The sequence below is a fragment of the Zonotrichia leucophrys genome, chromosome 19 (genome assembly GCF_028769735.1).
Source record: "Zonotrichia leucophrys gambelii isolate GWCS_2022_RI chromosome 19, RI_Zleu_2.0, whole genome shotgun sequence".
Classification (NCBI taxonomy): domain Eukaryota; kingdom Metazoa; phylum Chordata; class Aves; order Passeriformes; family Passerellidae; genus Zonotrichia; species Zonotrichia leucophrys.
In genome coordinates, this window is record NC_088188.1 from 11,469,761 (window position 1) to 11,489,257 (window position 19,497).

Consider the following 19,497-nt stretch of genomic DNA (forward strand, 5'->3'; position numbering starts at 1 on the left):
GCTGCTCTGCGGGCCAGGCATGAGGGAAGCGCTCCGGGCAGTGCGCGCACACCCAGCCCGTAAAATGACCCGCACGTGTGCAAGGGGCGCCGTGTCAGTGTCCCGGGACGACTGCGAAGGACACGGCTGGGAACGGGAACGGCAACGGGAACGAACAGCCCCTCCAGCGGATGACCGAAGCTGGGCGCTAGAGACCATCGAGGCCCGCGCCGCGCCCCGCCTCCGCCGCGCCCCGCCTCCGTCCCGCCCCCTCGCGCCCCGCCTCCGCCGCCGTTGCTAGGCAACAGCCGCTGAGTTCCCAGAGTGCTTAGCGTTGCGTTTCGCCGGGCTGTCAGCAGGAGGCGTGCTTGTGTGGGTGTGCGCGCCCCAGACATGGACGCGGGTGCGTGGAGCGTGCGGAAGCCGGTGCGGAAGCCGGTGCGGAAGCCGGTGCGGGAGCCGGTGCGGGAGCCGGCGGGGTCCGTGCGGGGGCCGGTGCGGGGCCCATGGGGCCGCCGCCGGAGCTGCCCAGGCCCCCAGAGCGGCGGGTGTGACGGGACCGCGCAGGCCGAGAGGCGCCGCCCGGCACTGGGGCCCTTTGCAGCCCGGGGCCCCGCAGGCCCCTCCCGTGCTTGCCCTGGCCGGGCCGGCCCGCGTACCGGGCCGTTCGCTGCCCTTCGCCCACCCCGGCCCGCTTTGCTCCCAGGTGGCACAGCGACTGGGATTACTTTCAATCTATTGTGTGGTTCTTACTGTTTTTTTTCTTTAATCAGATGATACAGGAAATCGACTTCGATTCCAGTTGGAGCTGGAGTTTGTTCAATGTCTGGCAAATCCAAATTACCTCAACTGTGAGTACTTAAATAAATACCTGGACCCAGACGAGTTAACATAGTGTATTAGTGTTTATTTGTACTGGTAATTTGAGAGATAGCTAAACAAATAAAAGGGTTTTTCACAGCATAAAAGTAGTCTGTAAAGAAGAAAATAACAAGTTCCAGTCTATTATTTAAAAGTAATGTCAAGTATTCCTTTATCTGAAAACAGAATTTTACTAATGTGAATAGTTTTAGGTACTATACATAACTCATTGCTAATTTTGATGCTGCAGTCAAATTTTCTTGTTTCAAAAAGCTGTTCCATTCAATGAAAGATGCAAATTGTAAGGGAGATGAGACCAATCTATTATTTTGTTGACATAAAGATCTTATATTGCTTTGTGGTTTTTAATTTGCCAAATATAAATTATCAAAATTTGATTGTAATGAGAAAGTTTTGACTGTGTGATTTTTTTCAAGTGTGCTGGTATTTTACACCCATCTGTAACTGTCAATTCCTTATTTGTCATTTTATTTCAGTTCTTGCACAAAGAGGCTACTTCAAAGATAAAGCTTTTGTAAATTATCTGAAATATTTACTTTATTGGAAAGAACCTGAATATGCAAAATACCTGAAGTAAGTGCTAAATTCCCATAAGTTTCTGCATTTTAATAGTTTGCCATTGACCTCATTTTACACACTGTACAATACCACGTTAGGATTTCATTTCTGCCTCTAACACTACTTTTGTCTTCCCCGCAGCATAGATTATGCAAGATCATGGTAATATGCAGTGTAGATTTTCTTGTTTCCAATAGTTCACATGTAGCAGCAATGGGCAAAATTATGAAGAATTCATGAGTTTTGCATAGAATCTTCCTTTAAAGCCTTAATCTGCACTTTCAATGGGTTTCAAATCAAACTATTGAACATTAGGGTAAAAAAGCAGTTAAGTGAATTTTAAGATCAGTTTTGCATTATTGATGCTTACATGAGGCAAAGGGTGATTTTGTGTTTTTGCAAGTGTGCAAATTCCTTCCGTTTTTGGAAAATGGTTTCAGTCATCTTTAATTCAGCTCTGGAAGCAGGCCTTGTAAAGCCAGATGGATGGATGGATGGATGGATGGATGGATTTGGCCTGTTAAACCAAGCCATTGGGGAAGAAGGCAGGAATGTGCATTTATTACTGGGATTGGATTCCTTGTTTCCTGGGCTGATGCTGCAGTTACCAACTCACAGTGTGCGTGCTGAAGTGGTTTCACACTTGGGTAAAGACACACGAGTCAAAACTAACTACCCACAGAAGTACTGGAAATTTTAGATTTAGTGTCCCTTGTAAAAGGGACTGACTTGTCCCTTGTAAAAACCTGTATTAAACCGTGTTTATTTTTAACCCAGGTATCCTCAATGTTTGCATATGCTAGAGCTGCTCCAGTATGAACATTTCCGCAAAGAACTGGTCAATGCTCAGTGTGCCAAATTTATTGATGAGCAACAGATCCTCCACTGGCAGCACTATTCCCGGAAAAGGATGCGCCTCCAGCAGGCACTGGCTGAGCAGCAGCAACAAAACAACACCTCTGTAAAATGAAAAGCACATGCAGTAGTGGTGATGAGGTGTACTTTGTGTTAGTGAAGTATTTACAGGAGATGAATAAACCCTTTTGCAAGTTTGGCTCTGGGTGTGTGTCCCTTTTATTTGAATTTATCAGGCGACTGGGGTTTTTGTTTCATCAACTCTTTTGAAGACTAATAAACACCTGCAATTAATTTTATAGCGTGGACAATTTTGTAAGAGCTTTACTACCATAGATATTGATTGCTCTTGATTTTGCACACAAATCTAGATTTGTTACTTACTACCTACAAAGAAATGTAGCTCATGTAGCTCTAAAGGCTGTTCCTAGGAAGCCTTTTCCCTGGAGAATAATGGTGTCTCAAAGTGTACTGAGAACTCCCCACTACTTACAGCTCTGGGACAAGCAAAGGTGAAGTGATGATAAAGTCAAAACTGTGCAGTTTTTCCTTCAAACCAAGGTGAGCTATTATTTATCACTTCTGTTTCCCTGGCAGTCATTATTGATGGAAGTTATTTTTCCTTACAGCATGTGGTACAGATAGAAATCAGAGCGTACTGGGTGAGGTCTGGGGAGCAGAGCAGAGATAGGTGCAGATAAACTCTGCAGGATAGAGAAGGAAACAAGGTGTAGCTGTCTCTGTTCTGTTAAGCTCAGCTTCCTTGAGTCTTGGCCTCTGCCCGTGCAGCAGTGGCTGCTCTGGAGTCTTTTTACACTCCATGTAACAAGAACAGGGTGTGCAGGGAAACATGCCATTGCTTGGAGTATTGGAGAAGCGCTTGCCATTTATTCCTGTATAGTTTTTTATTCTAAGAACATAGCTCTTGGCAGCTGCCAGGGTTTTTAATTTTCATATTTTTAGACTCTATTTCTGGTGCATTCATGTTGTATTTCCTGTCCTTGTAGGAACAGGTACTCCCAAATGTTAACCATTAAGATGGGATCAGTGACACTACAGCTGCCAGCCATCACATTATCACACTTAGACTGAACAGATAAGTCATTAAACATCTTTGGCATTGAAAATTTATCTGAACAGTTTCAGTAATTATGTAGTCAGGCTTAGGAAGGAGGGCTCTCTGTTTCTCCCCTTCCTCCTTACTCGCTGAAAGTGCAACTTGTAGTTACAGTTCAGTAAATGCAAGCTAATCTGAGTTTCTAACACGAGCTCAGGTCCTTTGAAAAGAGGTTGTTCACAAACTCAATTTTATTTGGACATGAAAGGAAAGATACCGTTTTTCTTGTAAGATTTTAGTGTAAGGTTTGGACCCAGAATTTCAGGACATTTATCTTAAGTAGTCCAAAGTAATTAATCATTAAAGTTTTAACAAAGGTCAGTGATTCCTTGAAAGGACAGTGCAGTAGTTGAGACTACCATCTTCATCAGTGATTGACTAGTGAGGCCTTTAGTCTTCAGTAAACAACATACGCACAAGCTCCGATTTAAAACATTCTTCTTCAACCAGCTTCTGAGGCTGAAAGAAAAACGTTCATAATTAAAAAATCTGTTCTGGCTGAGAGCCATTTGTACACACTAACATTAGCCACATCCAGCAACTTTGGCCTGGGGAGTGAGGTGTAGTGGGGGTGGAACAAGAATGGTAACTACAACTAAAACATTCTTGAGGGTTCTCTGGCCTTGGAAGAGGCATTTCTAAGAAAGTAACTGCTAATTTAACTAACATGTACAAGTGACAACTTGAGCTGCAGTCTGACCAGAGTGCTTGGAACTTGTTTCACTCCTGTAGCCTCAGCGTTTGGAATTTTCAAAAGTTGAGGAGCTGCAGATCAGGAACAGTAACAATATGTAGCTAAGAAGTTGCTCAACCCCTCAAGCACCATGAGGCAAGTGCACATATTCCCTTTACTGCATGTTTATTACAGACATTACACAATGAGCAGAATGGTTCTCTCTTGAGGAGCTGGGAGCAGAAGAGATGTTTAGAATGCTCTGGTCTCCTTGAACAAGAGAGGGTTCTCAGAGAATACAAGTGACTAATTCATTCAGCCCTAAATTCCTGACAGGTGCCCATCTCAATGCCTGTAGATTCACAACGTTAATCACTTACTGTGCCATATTTAAGTAGTGTAGGCACTCCTGTTAGTTTCAGATTCCTCCTGAATTCATTGTTGGGATCCTTCCAGCTGTTCAGAAAGAAGGTGTTAAGCACAGCTTGTAGAGAGGCATTTTGAAAATAGCTTCAAAATTATTCAAAGGCCTTTGCCTCACACCTTCCCAATGCCCTTCTCAAAACAAGCATGCAGATAGATTATGTCAGAGATCGTGAGGACCTCAAAAAATGATTGACTCTTTACAGAAAAGGACAGCTCAGTCAGTTTTTTCAACAGGTTAACCACCAGTCCACCAACAGAACAAAGTAATCCCATTTGTCAGCATTCAAAGGTACTTACTAGGCTCTATCTCCAACTAGACAGTAGATGAAAACTGACTCATCAGGCAGGTTATGAAGTTCCTTCCTCACAATTGGCTCAGCTAGAAAATAATTTTTAAAATCTGTTAGTACTAAATACTCGTGCTACAGAATCACATGGATTAACTTGGACCGGCAGGGCTACTTATCAATGTTTTGTCTGCTTTAGTTAGAGATCGATATTTCCTTGCAGCGGGCTATCCACAAGTTTTTCAGAGTTTATTACATGCTTGAACGCTGACTGGACTTGTGTTGGAGTAAAGGCCAATTTCTTCTCTAACACGAAGAGAAACACTCTTGTTTCTCTTGTTCTGTCCTGTCCCGGGTGTGGCAGCCCAGCACAGCGCCCTTCTGCAGGGTGACGGTTCCCTAAGGCACCTTCAGACCTGCTCAGACACGTAAAGCCCTGCGGTTCAGTGCGGTGATTTCTCAGAAGGAAATACTGCCGCTGGACACGGTCGGGGAAGGCATCGCTGCGCCTCGACACATGCAGCATAGGTGAAGCTGACGGCAGGGCTCAGGTAGGTCTGTCTGTCTGTCTGTCTGTCTGCTGGGCCGTGTTAGCAGCCTTCGCCAGCAGCCCGCGCCGTTCCATGTGCGCAGCCAAAGGGGCAGCGTGGCCGCTGCGGCTCACAGCCCGCTCAGCTCACCGGGGAAACTGCGCCTGGAGCCTGGCACCGGCTCTGGGGCTGCTGTGCCCGCCCGGCATTTCCCGGAAAGGCACCCGAGGCCTCTCCGGCTTCCTCACGACCAACACAGCCCATGCCCCAGGCAGGGCGCTTCCCCCACGCGCCTCACCCGTCACGCAGTCGGGACACCAGCTCCTGCCCTCGGCGTCCTTATCGCCGCAGAAGAGCGCGAAGATGGGCCGGCCGTGGTAGCTCTGCGCCGTCCGCACGAACTCGGGGTACCCGCGGATCTGCCTCTCCTCCCAGCCCATGGCGGCAGCGGCGGAGGCTCCGCCCGGCCCGGCCCGGCCCGGCCCGCGCGGCCGCCGTAGCTCGGCGCGCTCCCGGCGGCCCGTGCGGCGGCGGGACCGGGTTCGAACGGCGCCTGGTGCGTCCGCCGCGGCCCGGGCCGCCCGACCGACCGTCCGACCGACCGACCGACCTCCGTCCGTCCGTCCCTCCCTTGCGGCAGCGCCCGGGGCCCGCCGTGCCGGTGCCGCCCGGGACGCCGTGAGGGCCAGGGCCGGGAGCAGCCACGGGCCCTGGGCGGTTGCGGAGAGGCCGCCCCGTTCTGTCCGCGGCTGCTCGGGCTGGTTCTCCCTTTGTTACTCACATCAGACCCGGGATGGCTTTTGCCAGTCTGAAATAACGGTTTATTGTTCTCGCATTCACAGCTGTGATCACAAGGAAGGAAGCGATAATAGCGAGATTTGCTCTCGAGCCGATGAGATGGTACCAAGCAAGACAGCGGTGTCTGATGATGCGTTTGCATTCACCAGCCAGCGATACAGGAATGAAGCTAAAGCTTTACAAGCACAGGTAGTATTTGCCGTCTGTAGCGATGCTGAATTGGTTTTCTTTGTGATTGTAACAAAAGTATGATTCTGACCCACTTCATGAGACAGCCCAGCAGGGAGTGTCATACTAGCTTTCCTCGTACTGTCGCACATTATCTTGACACTGTCCTTTAGTAAGGCTAGAGATCACAAACTGGATGTATAATTATTCTTAATTATCTGTTGTGGTTCAGTCCCAGTAGGCAGCCGAGCACTTGCTCACCTTCTCTCAGTTGGGATGGGGAAGAGAACTGGAAGGCGAAAAGTTACGGGTTGTGATAAAGGCAGGTTAACAGGGAAAGCAAATGCTTTCCTCTTTTTGTGCGCAAACAAGGCAAAATAAGGACTTCATTCTCTACATCCTATCAGCAGGCAGGAATTCAGCCATTTCAGCACATATAACAGTGACTTAGGAAGACAAATGCTGTCACTAGTCTCCCCTTTCTCCTTCTTCCCTGCAGCTTTTACTGCTGAGCATGATGCTACAGGGTGTGGAATTTCCCTTTTGTCAGTTGGGATCAACCATCCAGTTGTTTCCTCTCTAGCTTGTTGCCCACCCCCAGGCTACTCAGTGGTGAGCAGGTGAGAAGCAGAAAAGGCCTTGACCTCTGTGAGCACTGCCTAGCAAGAATGAAAACATTGATGTGCTGTTAACACTGTGTTCATCATAAATCCAAAACAGTGCCATCATGACAGAGTTGCATTGCCTGTGTATAGCATTCTGCATAACATCAGGGTTTTTTTTACACTTTGAACAGCTCCAGTTTAATAGAAATGTTCCTGCAGTTCCAGAGAACTTGGCTCTCAGATTCTCTCACCCCCATCCAATTATAATAGAAAAACTGAAGGCATCCAGTGATAAGAGAAATCTTGTTGGAAGTGAGGACCTCAGCCTGAGAAGCTCTGGGATGTTCTCAGTGGTGTCTGAAGAGAGACTTAAATTGGCTGTTCAGCTGGCAAAAAGGGACATCAAACAAAGACGTCTCGAAGAACAAGTAAAACAGCAGGTATTTGGAGATGTCGTCAGCACACCGTTGTGGACACAGAAATCACAACCACAGAAGACTGAAGTATTTGCAAGTCGAGAAAATGAAAATACCCTGAAGTCTCAGACTCAGTTGACGTGTCAGCAGAGGCTTGCCCAGCCTTCCCAAGGAAAGTCTGCCAGCTCTGACACCAACGTTCATCTCTGCCTAGTTAAGGAAGGAAAGCCAGTAGCAGCTGTTTTGGACTCTCCTCCCACCCGGGACACAGGACTGGACCACAAGCCAAATTTAAATAAAAAAGAACATCAAAATATGCAAGAAGTTCAGCGTCTGCAAAAAGAATTGAGGAACTATGTCCAGAAAATTGAAGATTTTATTAAAAAAGGTGTAAGACTGAACAGTAATTATATTATATAAATGATATAAATGTACACTAGTTTGTTGATATTTTTACCCTCATTTTTTGGGTTGGATTAGAATTTGTATTTATGGCTGGACTTTTGAGAACCATCTATTGTTTTGAAAACTAAATAAAAGAATAGCTAGCCAACTTAAGCAGTTTTTTGTTTTGTAATAACAAGGAGGAGGTTTAACCGTTCCTAATTTTGAGTGCTTTATCTGCAGCTTTGTCATAAAACTAATCATAGACACGATTTTTTAAATAAATAATGAGCTATATTGTATTAGACTATTAAATAGAAACAGGATGTGGAGTTTATGATAACTAACTTGCATTACTGTTAAAGAAACCACCACAAATATGTGGTTTGGTTCTGCATGGAAAAGGCTTATTACTAAATTATGTCTGTTGTCATGACTTAATTGGCATTTTCACAGGTTAAATTAAGATATAAAACTTTATATGCTATGCTTTTTAGGGAGAGATAGAGAACTTCTAGATCCTGAAAACGAGCAGCGGCTTTGCACTAGGAGACAGCAACAAGCTGCACGGTCAGCTCGGATGCTGTATGTGCTCCAGCAGCAGGTAGGAGCCATGACTTTAAACTGGGATGCATAGGAGCTTAGTTTGTTGTGATGAATTTGTCAGAAACTAACTGAAACAAGAGGAAGTCAGTTGGGTTATCTCTGAACTTCCATGGCATTCTAGTTTAGATCTGAATGGTGTGACTGATTTCCCTCATGGCTGGACAGAGAGGTGAGCATCACTGTTGAAAAATCTCAGATGCTACAGTGAAGATCTATTGTTCGTTTATAGACATGGAACTAATTCTGACTGACTTGCTCCTCTCTGTCTCCTTTCTTAATAAACAGGTAAAAGAAATTCAGGATGATTTAGAGAAACTGAGTCCTCATACAATCAAACATACTAAAAAGGTAAGATGTAGTTATCCTTCAGGCTGTAAGTGACTTATCAACAGAGTTTTCTGGATAATTGAGTTTGATTGTCTAGGGTGCAGCTAAGCCTTCTCCAGAAAGGAGATTTCCTTTGTATCTTACATATTTCGTCTCATTCTCTGAGAAGTATGGCTCACTTGGCCTGACACTGCCTTTGCTGCTTCTCCTCAGGTCTTGTCTGCAGTAAATGAGAGGAAGGTGGTTGGTCTTCTGCGTTTATGTGCCTTCCAATTCCTTCTTCATTCCAGTTTCTTTTTGCAAGGAATTAACAATGTGTTCTACTCTTGACTGCTTTTTATGACTTCTGGTTGATGACACTCAGTCTTACCAGCCTTCTTTCTGATTTTCTTCTCTGCCCAGCAGCCTTCAGGGGGATGGCTGAGATGCCCACAGTCTAGTCAATGTTGCCCTGTTGTTCTCTTCTGCTTTTTCAATCACTTGCATTTTCTTCTGTAACAAAACAAAGAGGATTGAGAATATTTTTGTTTGTGCAATTGTTACACATTAGACTCCAGCCAACTGTAAATGCCTATAGTTCTGTGTTGGCACAGGTAGTAAAAACATCATGACCTGATACACCCAGGCTGTTTTACCTGAGGCCAGCATGACATTAATAGGAGTATTCTTTTGAGGAATCTTGAGTAAATTACTTCAATGCCTGTTTTGTTTGTCTCACAAATGGATTAATATCAATTAAAATTATTCCAAGCCTGAGTTTCTGCATGACATTTCGGCAACAATTCTTCCAGTAGTATAAGTATCCATAGAAACTATAGATATTAAAGCATTTATTTATTTTTCATTTTTCCAGTCTCGAGCAGTATCCAGGTTGGCAGCAGCACATAGAGGAGCTGTACGAACCTTGCAGGCATTTGCCAGTCAGTTTACAGATCAAACAGATGAGCAGATTCCTGCCCATTACAAGGAACTGGGCAGTCTCATTCGTCAACTGTCTCTCTGCTCTGCCAAACTAGAAGGGGATTCTTCCATTTCTGAAGCTATCATAGACATTTTGCTGCAAGTTGAGGTAGGAAAAAAACATTTGTTTTTGCTAAGGCAGGAAAGAGGTAATGAAATACGAGATTGTGTTAATGAAACGGCAGAATATATTACTGGGTTTGTTTTTATTTTTTAAAGGCCATAAATGTACTTCTAATGTTCCTAAGTAATGGTGGTGTAAAAGAGACATGCATACTAAACACAGAAGCTACCTACTGCTGGTCTTGTTGATGCTGTTCCTAGCTTTCTTGGCTGTCCTGGTAGAATGAGGACTGGTAGTGATAGTTGTAACAAAGCATCAGTTTCTAATTCATTAGTCATTTTCAGGACAGAGAGAATTCATTTTATACATAGGTGTGCATTAAGTGTTTTATTACTCTGGATGCATGCTTTAGTCATCAGCATCAGTGGTGAGCATCTGAGCATCTCATACGGTGTTGCATGCAGAGTTGTCCAGGCAGAATATAAAGTTGTGGCTGCAAGAGTTACTTGGCTCTGTGCCCTTCAAATATCTTTTTTATTGATATCTGATGACTTATACATGTCACTGGTATCACAGAAAAGTTCTGATTCATGTTGCCTGTTGCATACATTTAAAAAAGCAATACTGGTGCCGTAAGATACTTTCCTTAAAATACTGTTAAAACTGTAAGAGCTATGTTTTTAATTTTAGTGTTATGACCTGCTTATGAGAACAGTAAGAGTGCTAACTGTCTGGGAACAGAAAAGAAGTTAGGTTTAAGTTTGGACATAGCATTGGAAGAAGTGTCTGTGTTACGATAGTCATGTGACCATGAAGTTTTTGTTGGTCTGTAGCCCTTGAGTTCAATTCTTTTTGAGCATTCTGTAAGCAAATGGTTTGCTGAAGTCAGTTGTAAATACAAAAATGTAAGTCTTTTCAGGAAGATTGAAATAAATAATGTGAAAAAGCTTCTACATGAACAAGCTATCAGTCTGAAAAAACCTGAAAGTTATCGTCTGAAAAAACACCAACAAAACAAAACCAGACCAAAAAAGCTCCAACTGCTTAGAATGATTTTGCTTTTCGTTACATCAGATTTACTGAGAGAGTAATTAAAACTCTAAATATTTGGTGCAGGATCTGAATTCACTGCTAGAAAGCAAGCAAACACCAAAAACAGTGAAGAAATGCATTTCAGCTTCTCAGGCCAAATCTCCAAGGAACACTGAGACATATCCAGACAGAAAGCACTTTCTGTCTCCAAAAGGAGAAAACAAACCTCTCACCTTAAAGAGACAGCATGAACAAGAGTCTAAAAAACCTCCATGTGCCAGGAGTCTTTTGACTGGTTTGTATTTTGAACTAAATACATTTTTATCACTCACCTTGCCATCTGCAGTGCAATTTTTTAGTATGGTATTGTTGGTCAGAAGTTGGTTAGATGTTAGCAAATCAGTCTAACAAAAACCAGGTTGTAGTTGTTTAACTGTTCATAGTGAAAAGTTATTGTGTCTTTGGCTCAGAATTCCCTTGGTTGGTACAATTTCTCTGCTTCTGGGAGCAGTGGCTGTTTTATCCTGGCTACTTCATTACTGTTAATATCTTTTGCACAACAGTCACACTTTTGTACCTAGAGACACATGAATTGATACTTAAGGTGAAGACTTGGGGGTTTTAACCACTATCTTGCAGTGCAACTGTTTGGAATTGGCTTTCTATATCATTCTTTTGCTTTGGATATGAAAGGAAAGGAGCTTTATTCTTTCTCAAGGTATTGTGAGATAAATATACCTGAAGTGTTTTGGCACCTCATGAAAGCCACTGTAAGTTCTTACATTATTATATAAACTATATTAACTGGTTTTCTTGTTTGTGGTGACTTTCTCATACCTGAGTATTCCCCACTACCCCATGTAGCAGGAATTCCATATGCCAAGTTCTGGCAGTCCAGGCAGACAGTATGTAAACATGTAATGGTTTCCATGTGTCTAAAAGAGGATGCTTTGTTACCACCATCTAGACCTCATATAGCAACTGCTCCCAAAAGACTTTCCCATGACTTGCATATATATGTATATTTTCAAATATCTCTGTATGTGTAAATATGTACATGCACACAACCCCCAAAACTTCCTGTTCACCAAAACAATGTAAGAAAGACAATTTCTTTAATACTTGTCAGGAAATACAAGGCTAGAATTTTTCATTTTGTCTTTGATTTTTTTTTAATTGTAATAGAGCTTAAAAATTCATGGTAAGGTATACCTAGCATAACAGAGGTGTCAAATGTAGAAAAAAAGACAATTTTTGCCCCTTTCAACTTACAGTTAACAGTTCCTATGTTTAGTATAGATAAACACTGACATGTTGCAAATATTTCAGCAGTTCAACAGGCAAACAGTTGTGCTCGTATATTACACAATAAATACCAAGAAGAAAGTGGCCGACCTACTTCAGAGAGAAGTGCCACTTTGCAAGGAAGCACAGATGTACTGGTGAGAGCTAGAGCTGTAAAAAAAGAGTCTGTCCTTGAAAGTGCTGCTTTGAAGAAGAAAGGTGTGTTATTGCCTGCAAAACCACAGGTATGGAAGTGATAAATCATTCATGCTGTCTTCTACTTGTTTTCTGGGATTTGTTGTATAATATAAGACACTGTCAAAGCTTTTCACCTCCCCACAATATTATTATTCTGAGCTAGGAGACATAGGGGGATAAACTATGTCATCTGCCTGTTATTAGTGGTTATGACTATTTTAGAAAATGTTTTTCTAAAACAGTATTTACTGTTCCTTGGTAGTGCACTCTACAACTAGAAGCAACAACAGAATTGGTAAGAAAAATGCTCACTGAAACTAGTTTAATGTTTGAAATTAAGGTGTGTTTTTCAATTTGAAATTAAAGCTGAAGTATCTTCCTCCTATGGTCATTCTCTATCACAAAAAATGCACTCAGCAGTAATGTTGTGCTAATGTTAGTAGGAGAATATAAGTTACTCAGGCTTACTTAATTGATAACAGGAATGATAAAACTTCACTATACAAGTTCTGGTTTCCGCTAAGTCCTTGCAACCAGAAAGAAGCTCCATAGTGGAAAGAAAACAATTCTTAAAAGACTAGGGCTATATTTTGCTAAGAAGTGTATTTTTCTTCTATCCATTCCTCAGTATCACTTTTAACTAGAAAAATCAAATCTGACACAGTAACATAGGCATATGCTTAGGTAACTTTTACTGCTTCCTATCCCTGTGGATCCGTGAGGATCATGGGCAGGAAGGTTAAGCATTTTAATAATTGATATAGAGGGGACAAGCCTAAGTGATCTTGTAACAGATGTGGGAATATTATAGTTTTGTGGCTGAATACAATGTTACCTTGGAAATGTTCTATTTGGATTCATAAATAGTTACCTATTTATAATAGATTTATAAATAGTTAACATAGAGTTTAATTCTGAAAAACCAAAAGTCATCTTTTTCCCCATGAAGAGAAACACTGGAAAAGCTGGAACTGTTTGCAAAAATAATAGTTGCAGGATTAAGCATGTGTTCTGTTCAGGCACAGCTTTGCTTCCCTTTAAAGCACTTGTAAATCCTTCACATTCATCAATTGCAGCAAAGCCAGCAGGCCTGATTTCCAGATAAAGTCTGAAGCAGAATGCCAAATACTTTGAAAATTCAACAACTGTAATAGGTGTTTTTAATGTGATCGTGTTAATTTTAAGGGAATGCTGAAATCTTTAAAATCAAGACGGGCACACCCTCCAGGAAAGCCTGCCCGATTTCAAGAGCCAACTATAGCTTTCCAGCTAAAAGAGAACAAACGACCTGTTAAGGAGAGCAGAATGCCTCGCGTGCCTTCAAAGCCTGCACCTCGGTCTGTTTCACCGGAGCGGTATGTTTGCAGTCCCCTGGCACCCACCTCTGCCCTGCTTCCCAGTGGAAAGGCTTCTGGATCTGTGCTAGTGACTAGGCTAGAGTTGGCCCAGCACAGCTTGCTGTCACATAGCTCCTCTCCTTTCCCACTTGGCCCAGAGCAGCCCTATTCCCTAAAGCCTGGGAAGAGCCAGGACTTCAGTCTTTTGTCTGAGTTCCTGCCTGGGAGTCTTGCAAACTGTGTAAGGTGGGGCAGTGACAAAACACAGGGGGAGGAGTGGGTATTCCCAGCACTGCATTAAGAAGGTAAATATTATCTCCCTGTTTCAGAAGGACAAGATACTTATATTTGTCCCAGACAATAATAAAGTGCAGATTTGTTTACTCTAAACTCTGTTCAACATACTGTTAGACAGGGGGTCTCCAAATTTAGGTTGGTTTGGGACTGGTGTTTGTGGCATTTGAAGCCAGAAGATACAGGTGCTGGATCTCCTAGGCAGTGTCCATGGTAAGATGAGGAGCTCATTTCTCTGGACAGTATTTGTGGATAAGCATGTAGTTCCTGTTACAGCAGAAACGTGATTCATGATCCCTCATTCTCAACAGAATATTCTATATTTTATGGTTTTAAAGTCTATTCATTTTCTCTCCGAAGTTTCTTGTAACTCTTCCAAACTAATGCTGGAAATTATTTCGTTCTTCAGTTGTTAGAATGTACATTTTGTAACTCTATGCTACTGTGCTATTTTTAAAGACTAGCAAGGCTTGAAGCAAAAAATTCAAGAGGAGTGAAGGTTCTAACTGACCTTTGCAGAGGAGAAATGGAAAAAATACAGAAGTTAAGGTAATGATTTTCTTTGAAAAATCTCATAAGACGTGTCAGATCTGATATGAACTTCTCCCCACTCCCAACAGTGGGAGTAAATGTAAAAATACATTTATGTAGTTTGGTGTTTTAAATTATTGTTGGCATACCAGGTTTCAGAATGGCACTGTCTTGTATTCTTCTTTGTGCAGGTCACAAACTGTTTCTCCAGACCGGTGTGCAGACAAAGCTGAGAAGGAGAGACAGGAGTGGTCAGAGCCTCCATTTGACAGGACACAGGTGGTACAGGCAAGCTCATACCACTGGGTGAATGATGCCTTGAGAGTTGTCAAACATTTGTAAAGGGGAAGCAAACAGTTCATTTTCAACTTAATGCAAGTCACTTTTGTTTTGGTTTGGGTTTTTTTTCTTTCTTTCTTGTATTGGGTTTACATCTCTTTGTTTTCTGTAACAGTTGTTTTTGGGATTTGTTTTTTAAAGTAGCAGGTTGCAACAAATGCAGATATTCTGAGTGAAAAGCTATTGGATGATCTTTTGGAAGATACTGCTCAGGAACTGTGGAGCATGGATCAGCATGAGAGACTGCAGGCTGAGGCCCTACCTCTGGCTGACACTTATAGCCTGGAGTCAATGTTGCAAAGAATGGAAGAAATTGAAGTAAGATTTTCTGTCTTGCTTAGTCTCATTAGTGTCAATTTCTTATTTACTATCCATAAATTATAATAGCTGTAAGTATCTACATTCTTAAATGAAGCAAGGTCTGACTAGATCAGTGTCTGAAATCAAAGACCCGGATGGAGTTTGTGCTTCCAGAAGACACAGTGTAAGGATAGAAGCAGTGTTTGATTAATGTGTTGCTGTAAAGTTGACAGACCTGAGTTTGCATCCCATCTCAATACTTTGTGGCTTAAATCTTAGTGTGTGAATGGGAGAATCAGCATGGTGATTATGTTGATTGTCTAGCAGAATGGAAAGTATATTAATATTAATTTGAATTTTTCCCTTTTGTCTGCTATAGAATCTCAGTATTCTAGCAGCATGACCATCTTGAGGAAATATGCTCTGGCAATCCAAAATATTTCACAGGGCAACATGGAGAAGTCAGACAAATACATGGTTATCTTTGTCTTTATTCATCTTTCCATATAGATATTCTTAAGGTTATCATTTACTTGACTTGAGTTTTCTTGTATATTGCTTTCTTGAAAAGTGTTCTTCTGTCTATTTTTTCATAGTGTCTGGTTTGAGTTCCAGTTTGACCTTCCTATCCTCTGAAATTTATTATGACTTAGAACTAAACAGTTTAGTGCCATTTACTCCTAGAGATCTGTTCATCAGTTGGAAGTGTGAAGTTGCAGTGTCCTTGTCCCTGAGGCACTGGAGCACGCACTTGGATTCACTGTTGGTGAGGCAGGAGCAGCTTGAGGGCCCTTCAGTTGTTTGGCTAAGGGCCGTTGGTCTGAAATGGGAGGAGTTCCCTTGGGACTGTCAATTAGTTTTGTATTTGAGAATGACATTTTGAACAAGAGAAAAGTCTGTGTTTTCAATCCCCCACCTCTCTTCTGTGTTGTGTTGCCGGCCAAAGTAAGGCTGCTTAACCCAAGGAGGATCCTGGCTTGCTTTGCTGTCAGTGATAATGAGCTGCCAGGTCCATGACTGGCTGACTGACTGACTGACTGCTATGTGTGCTCACCACAGATGTACCAGGAGGCTGTCCGCAGGAGAGTCACCCAGATTGTCTACAGTGACTCCCACTTGTGGGCCCAGCAAGACAACATGGGTAATTGTCTTTTTTCATACAACTTGGTTTCCCTGTAATCTGTAGGTTTAAATTCAGGTGTTTTGAAATCAAGGTAATTGGATTATGTATGATGAAATAGCACCACTTGGACACATTTTTTACCATAGGTAAAAACCTATGGTACCTTGCAGAGGACAGTTTCTAAGATGTAGTTCTAAAATCGGTACTTTATCAGCACTCCTTTTCTTTATCTTGTGGTTTGATTGAGTAGCACAGTGAAGCTACATTGATTTTCCATTGGATCACATACACCTTTACTGAAACTGTATTGTTAAATACAAGTTGGAAAATCTCCCACTAAGCCTGGTGAAGATTTACCCCAAATCTTTATAGGTTCTTTTTCCATGTCTTGGATTTACCACTGAATTTGAGAGACTGTGCTGTTTTCACAGTGGTATTTTCTGTCTCTCTGCTAGAAGTACCCACTGGCAGCACAAATTATTTATACTAAAGGTAGTATTTCTGAAATGCTCAGCTTTAATACACTGAGCTGTATTTATGTTTTTTTCTAATTTTGAATACTTTACTTACCTGGAGGACTTCCCCTTAAAAGAAACAAAAGTCTTTGTGAGGACTTAACCTGCAGTAGCTGTAGTTTTTCTCTTTCAAAAAACCAGTTTAAAGTAGTATTATCTTCCTTCTAGAAGAACTACAAATGGCATCAACAGCTAAAAAACTTACACCTCCTCATCCAGTTCAGATGACCAAATTAATCAGCCATGGAGAGCTGGAAACAGACATTTTATTTGAGAAACCTTTTGACAGCACGTAAGTGGAATACTTGGCCCTACACTAAACTGTGGTGCATAGGATCTATGTGACTTCATTATAGTATTTTCATTACACTAACTCTTCAAAAAGAGATTTAAAAATTTAGCTCTGTCTTGATGATTATTTTATCTTTTCAGTGATATTGATGAAAATAAAGAAGCAGAGGAGAAATTGCAGACTGGAAATGATATTGTGCAGCCCTTGCTTCTGAATTCTCTACAGAATGCATATTCTGTGTCTCTGTCTGTGCCAAGCAATGTGCTCCAGAGCATCTTGGATTATAACAGCAGATACAAGCATCATTTAAAGCTTATTTCTCATGAGGCTGTGGGCAGTTTCGATCCATGGCAGATTGCTGAGAGGTATATGAACTGTCTTTGTGGTTTGGAAGTGAAAGACTGGAATTTGAAAGCTGACTTTCTGAACCTTCTCTTTTTTTTTTGCCCTCTCTCTCCGTCAGTCTTGCAGAGCAACTGACAGAAGAAGCCCTGTGTGACGTGGCAGCAGAGCTGCAGGATGTTTGTGAGGACTATGCAGAAGCTGTATTCACATCAGAGTTTTTGCAGCCGGTGCAGTGAATTCTTTCCCACCTGTCCCATCAACATCAGCCTCAGCCTGTGAGATTTTCTGCACTGGATCTCCATCAAAGATTAATCTTAGTTTTTTTATAAAGCCATTATAATAACGTTTTCCTTTTCAGAAAGGACTTCCTTACTTTTCCTTTTATTGGCTAATCGCCTTAGCACATGCTACACTGGAGTGAGTTCTTTTGGAGATGTAGCAATCCAGTGAAGGATTCTCATGGCAGAGCACAAATACGCAAACACTTGTCACTGGCTGTACTTGCAGGCTTGCTTGGGCTCTTGCCATCGCCTTCAGAACAGAGTTCCTGAGTACCTCTAGTACCTAATGCACAGGCAAAAGCAGATCTTCCAATAGAAGCACATGATAGAGATCTTTCTTTTTCTTAAAGTAGTCTAAATGTTACATTTTTATCAGCATTTAGTGAATGATTCAACCCCATATTCCTTTCTCTTAAGAATCCCATTGAAATCAAGAACAACAAAAAAATGAGCAACTGGCATTTCTGCAACATTAAATTAACTTGTTTCAAGTAATCAAGGTACTAGTTTGGATTATGTCTGGAGTCAGAGCAGTGACTAATAATTACTTGAGGTAACCCAAATAACATATGACTGTTTCCTTTGTCAATTTTTTTCTCTAATATTGTTCAGTCTATAACACATTCAATTTTAATCTTCTAAGTTTATTTTTATTTCTTCTAATTAGAACATATATTTTAAAAGTAATTTAGTTTCTCTTGAAGCCTTGTTTACTATTTCAATTGTCTTCAAATTTACATCAAATGTAAATGTTACTGCTGAAGTGGAACTTTGCTGATATGTGATTTCTGTAATTTAAACCAGCTGATTTCTAAAATTGTAAGTCAAAAACACTAAAGCAATAGTGTCTCTATGTATATATATGTGTGAAAGTATTTTGAAGATGTTTTATTTTTTAATAAACAGTTGTTTATTATCACTGAACACAGTTTTAATTTAAGATAACTTCCCTCTGAATCCATTTGGAATAGCACAGCATATTCTATGATTCTGTATATCCATGGTCTTTTTCTAGGATTGCATTCGTTGATGGCTTAGTGACACTGTAGCACCTTTGGGAAAGCAATCCTTGTCAAATCTTTTAAACAGGACTTGTGTCCAGCAGCAGAGGCAGTGTGGCTCGAGGGCAAACTACAGCATGTACTAGCACTGTCACCCATAGCTGGGGGAAGGTGAACCATAGTTTGTGTGCAGCTGGCTCTGGAGGTGGGAACGCTGGGTGTTCTGGCTATTCCACTTAAGGCTCAAGCAAAACCACTTAGCTCGCCATGTTCTCAGGGGTATTTGCTGTGGCTCTTGAATGAACTGCTAAGCAATACCCCTAGCAAATAATGCAATTATACCTATCAAGTCAGTGTTGGCACAGAGCCTTTAAGTTGCTTTAGGACTTGGTTGGATTATGTTTGCTTAGTTCTTTAATTGTAGGATTTTTGGGGCAAAACTTTTGTTCACTGCCCTTTATTTAGTGGTATTCTGACACACTACAGTAACATACAAACCCTCCTAAGATCGCTGCCAGCCTCCTCCCATCGTTTCTACAAGAAGGGCTGTGACTTAAGTCATTCCTTAAGATTAATTTCTGGTTATTTGGGGTTCTGGAGAAGTTGGCTTTTCTGCTTTTAGAGACATGCTGCTAGCGAGGCTCTTGAAGAGGGACGAACCCTGTAAGTTTCAGCAGACTCTAAGCCACTTGCCTATGGCAGACTTAAAAGGCAGCTTTGCAGTTGTTCCGCCACTGCATTGACACGGGGCTTGGCAGCACTCGGAGGAATTTTGCTGTTCAAATCCAGAGCAGCCGCTCGCAGGAGCAGCTTGGCAGGGGCAATGCGGCAACCGCAGCCGAGCCGTGCGCGCCCTAGCACCACGGGCCGGCGCAGGGACAGCGCCTCGGGGCCCCGGACAGCTGAGCGCACGGCGCGGGCCTCAGCCCCCTCCGGCTCTGCGGGGTCGCAGCTCCGAGGGGCGCCAGGACGGCGGGGGAGCCGCGACCC

The 19,497-nt window shown here is 42.3% G+C and overlaps 3 protein-coding genes across 7 annotated transcripts; 2 read left to right on the forward strand and 1 right to left on the reverse strand.

Moving 5' to 3' along the window:
* The first annotated feature begins 268 nt into the window (after positions 1-268).
* Positions 269-2,473, forward strand: MED31 (mediator complex subunit 31). Its single transcript, XM_064729021.1, has 4 exons — positions 269-382; positions 753-830; positions 1,338-1,434; positions 2,197-2,473. The coding sequence occupies exons 1-4, from the start codon at positions 373-375 to the stop codon at positions 2,387-2,389; spliced, it is 378 nt and encodes a 125-aa protein (XP_064585091.1). The 5' UTR covers positions 269-372; the 3' UTR covers positions 2,390-2,473.
* Positions 2,474-3,564: 1,091 nt separating this feature from the next.
* TXNDC17 (thioredoxin domain containing 17) lies at positions 3,565-5,747 on the reverse strand. Its single transcript, XM_064729022.1, has 4 exons — positions 5,606-5,747; positions 4,788-4,869; positions 4,445-4,520; positions 3,565-3,850 (listed from the first exon to the last, which is right to left on the reverse strand). The coding sequence occupies exons 1-4, from the start codon at positions 5,745-5,747 to the stop codon at positions 3,782-3,784; spliced, it is 369 nt and encodes a 122-aa protein (XP_064585092.1). The 3' UTR covers positions 3,565-3,781.
* KIAA0753 (KIAA0753 ortholog) lies at positions 5,746-18,408 on the forward strand. 5 transcript variants are annotated; one of them, XM_064728989.1, is made up of 15 exons: positions 5,746-6,294; positions 7,070-7,682; positions 8,176-8,282; positions 8,570-8,632; positions 9,465-9,680; positions 10,752-10,962; positions 11,997-12,196; positions 13,335-13,504; positions 14,240-14,329; positions 14,503-14,599; positions 14,795-14,968; positions 16,010-16,091; positions 16,760-16,880; positions 17,021-17,245; positions 17,344-18,408. In XM_064728989.1, exons 1-15 carry the CDS (start codon positions 5,746-5,748, stop codon positions 17,459-17,461), a joined length of 3,036 nt encoding a protein of 1,011 aa, XP_064585059.1. In that variant the 3' UTR covers positions 17,462-18,408. The 5 variants fall into 5 exon arrangements, with proteins under 5 accessions (XP_064585059.1, XP_064585061.1, XP_064585058.1 ...); XM_064728991.1 differs by having other exon boundaries at positions 14,503-14,590; XM_064728988.1 differs by having other exon boundaries at positions 12,000-12,196; positions 16,757-16,880.
* The last annotated feature ends 1,089 nt before the right edge of the window (positions 18,409-19,497 follow it).

Coding starts and splice junctions, on each gene's coding strand:
- MED31 (XM_064729021.1), top strand. Junction 831..1,337: donor AAATCCAAATTACCTCAACT/GTGAGTACTTAA, acceptor ATTTTATTTCAG/TTCTTGCACAAAGAGGCTAC. Junction 1,435..2,196: donor GAATATGCAAAATACCTGAA/GTAAGTGCTAAA, acceptor TTTTTAACCCAG/GTATCCTCAATGTTTGCATA.
- KIAA0753 (XM_064728987.1), top strand. CDS start 5,746: ATGGCGGCAGCGGCGGAGGCTCCGCCCGGCCCGGCCCGGCCCGGCCCG. Junction 13,505..14,239: donor CGGTCTGTTTCACCGGAGCG/GTATGTTTGCAG, acceptor CTATTTTTAAAG/ACTAGCAAGGCTTGAAGCAA. Junction 17,246..17,343: donor CCATGGCAGATTGCTGAGAG/GTATATGAACTG, acceptor TCTCTCCGTCAG/TCTTGCAGAGCAACTGACAG.
- TXNDC17 (XM_064729022.1), bottom strand. CDS start 5,747: ATGGGCTGGGAGGAGAGGCAGATCCGCGGGTACCCCGAGTTCGTGCGG. Junction 4,870..5,605: donor GTGTCCCGACTGCGTGACGG/GTGAGGCGCGTG, acceptor ATTATTTTCTAG/CTGAGCCAATTGTGAGGAAG. Junction 4,521..4,787: donor CTAGTTGGAGATAGAGCCTA/GTAAGTACCTTT, acceptor CTTTCTGAACAG/CTGGAAGGATCCCAACAATG.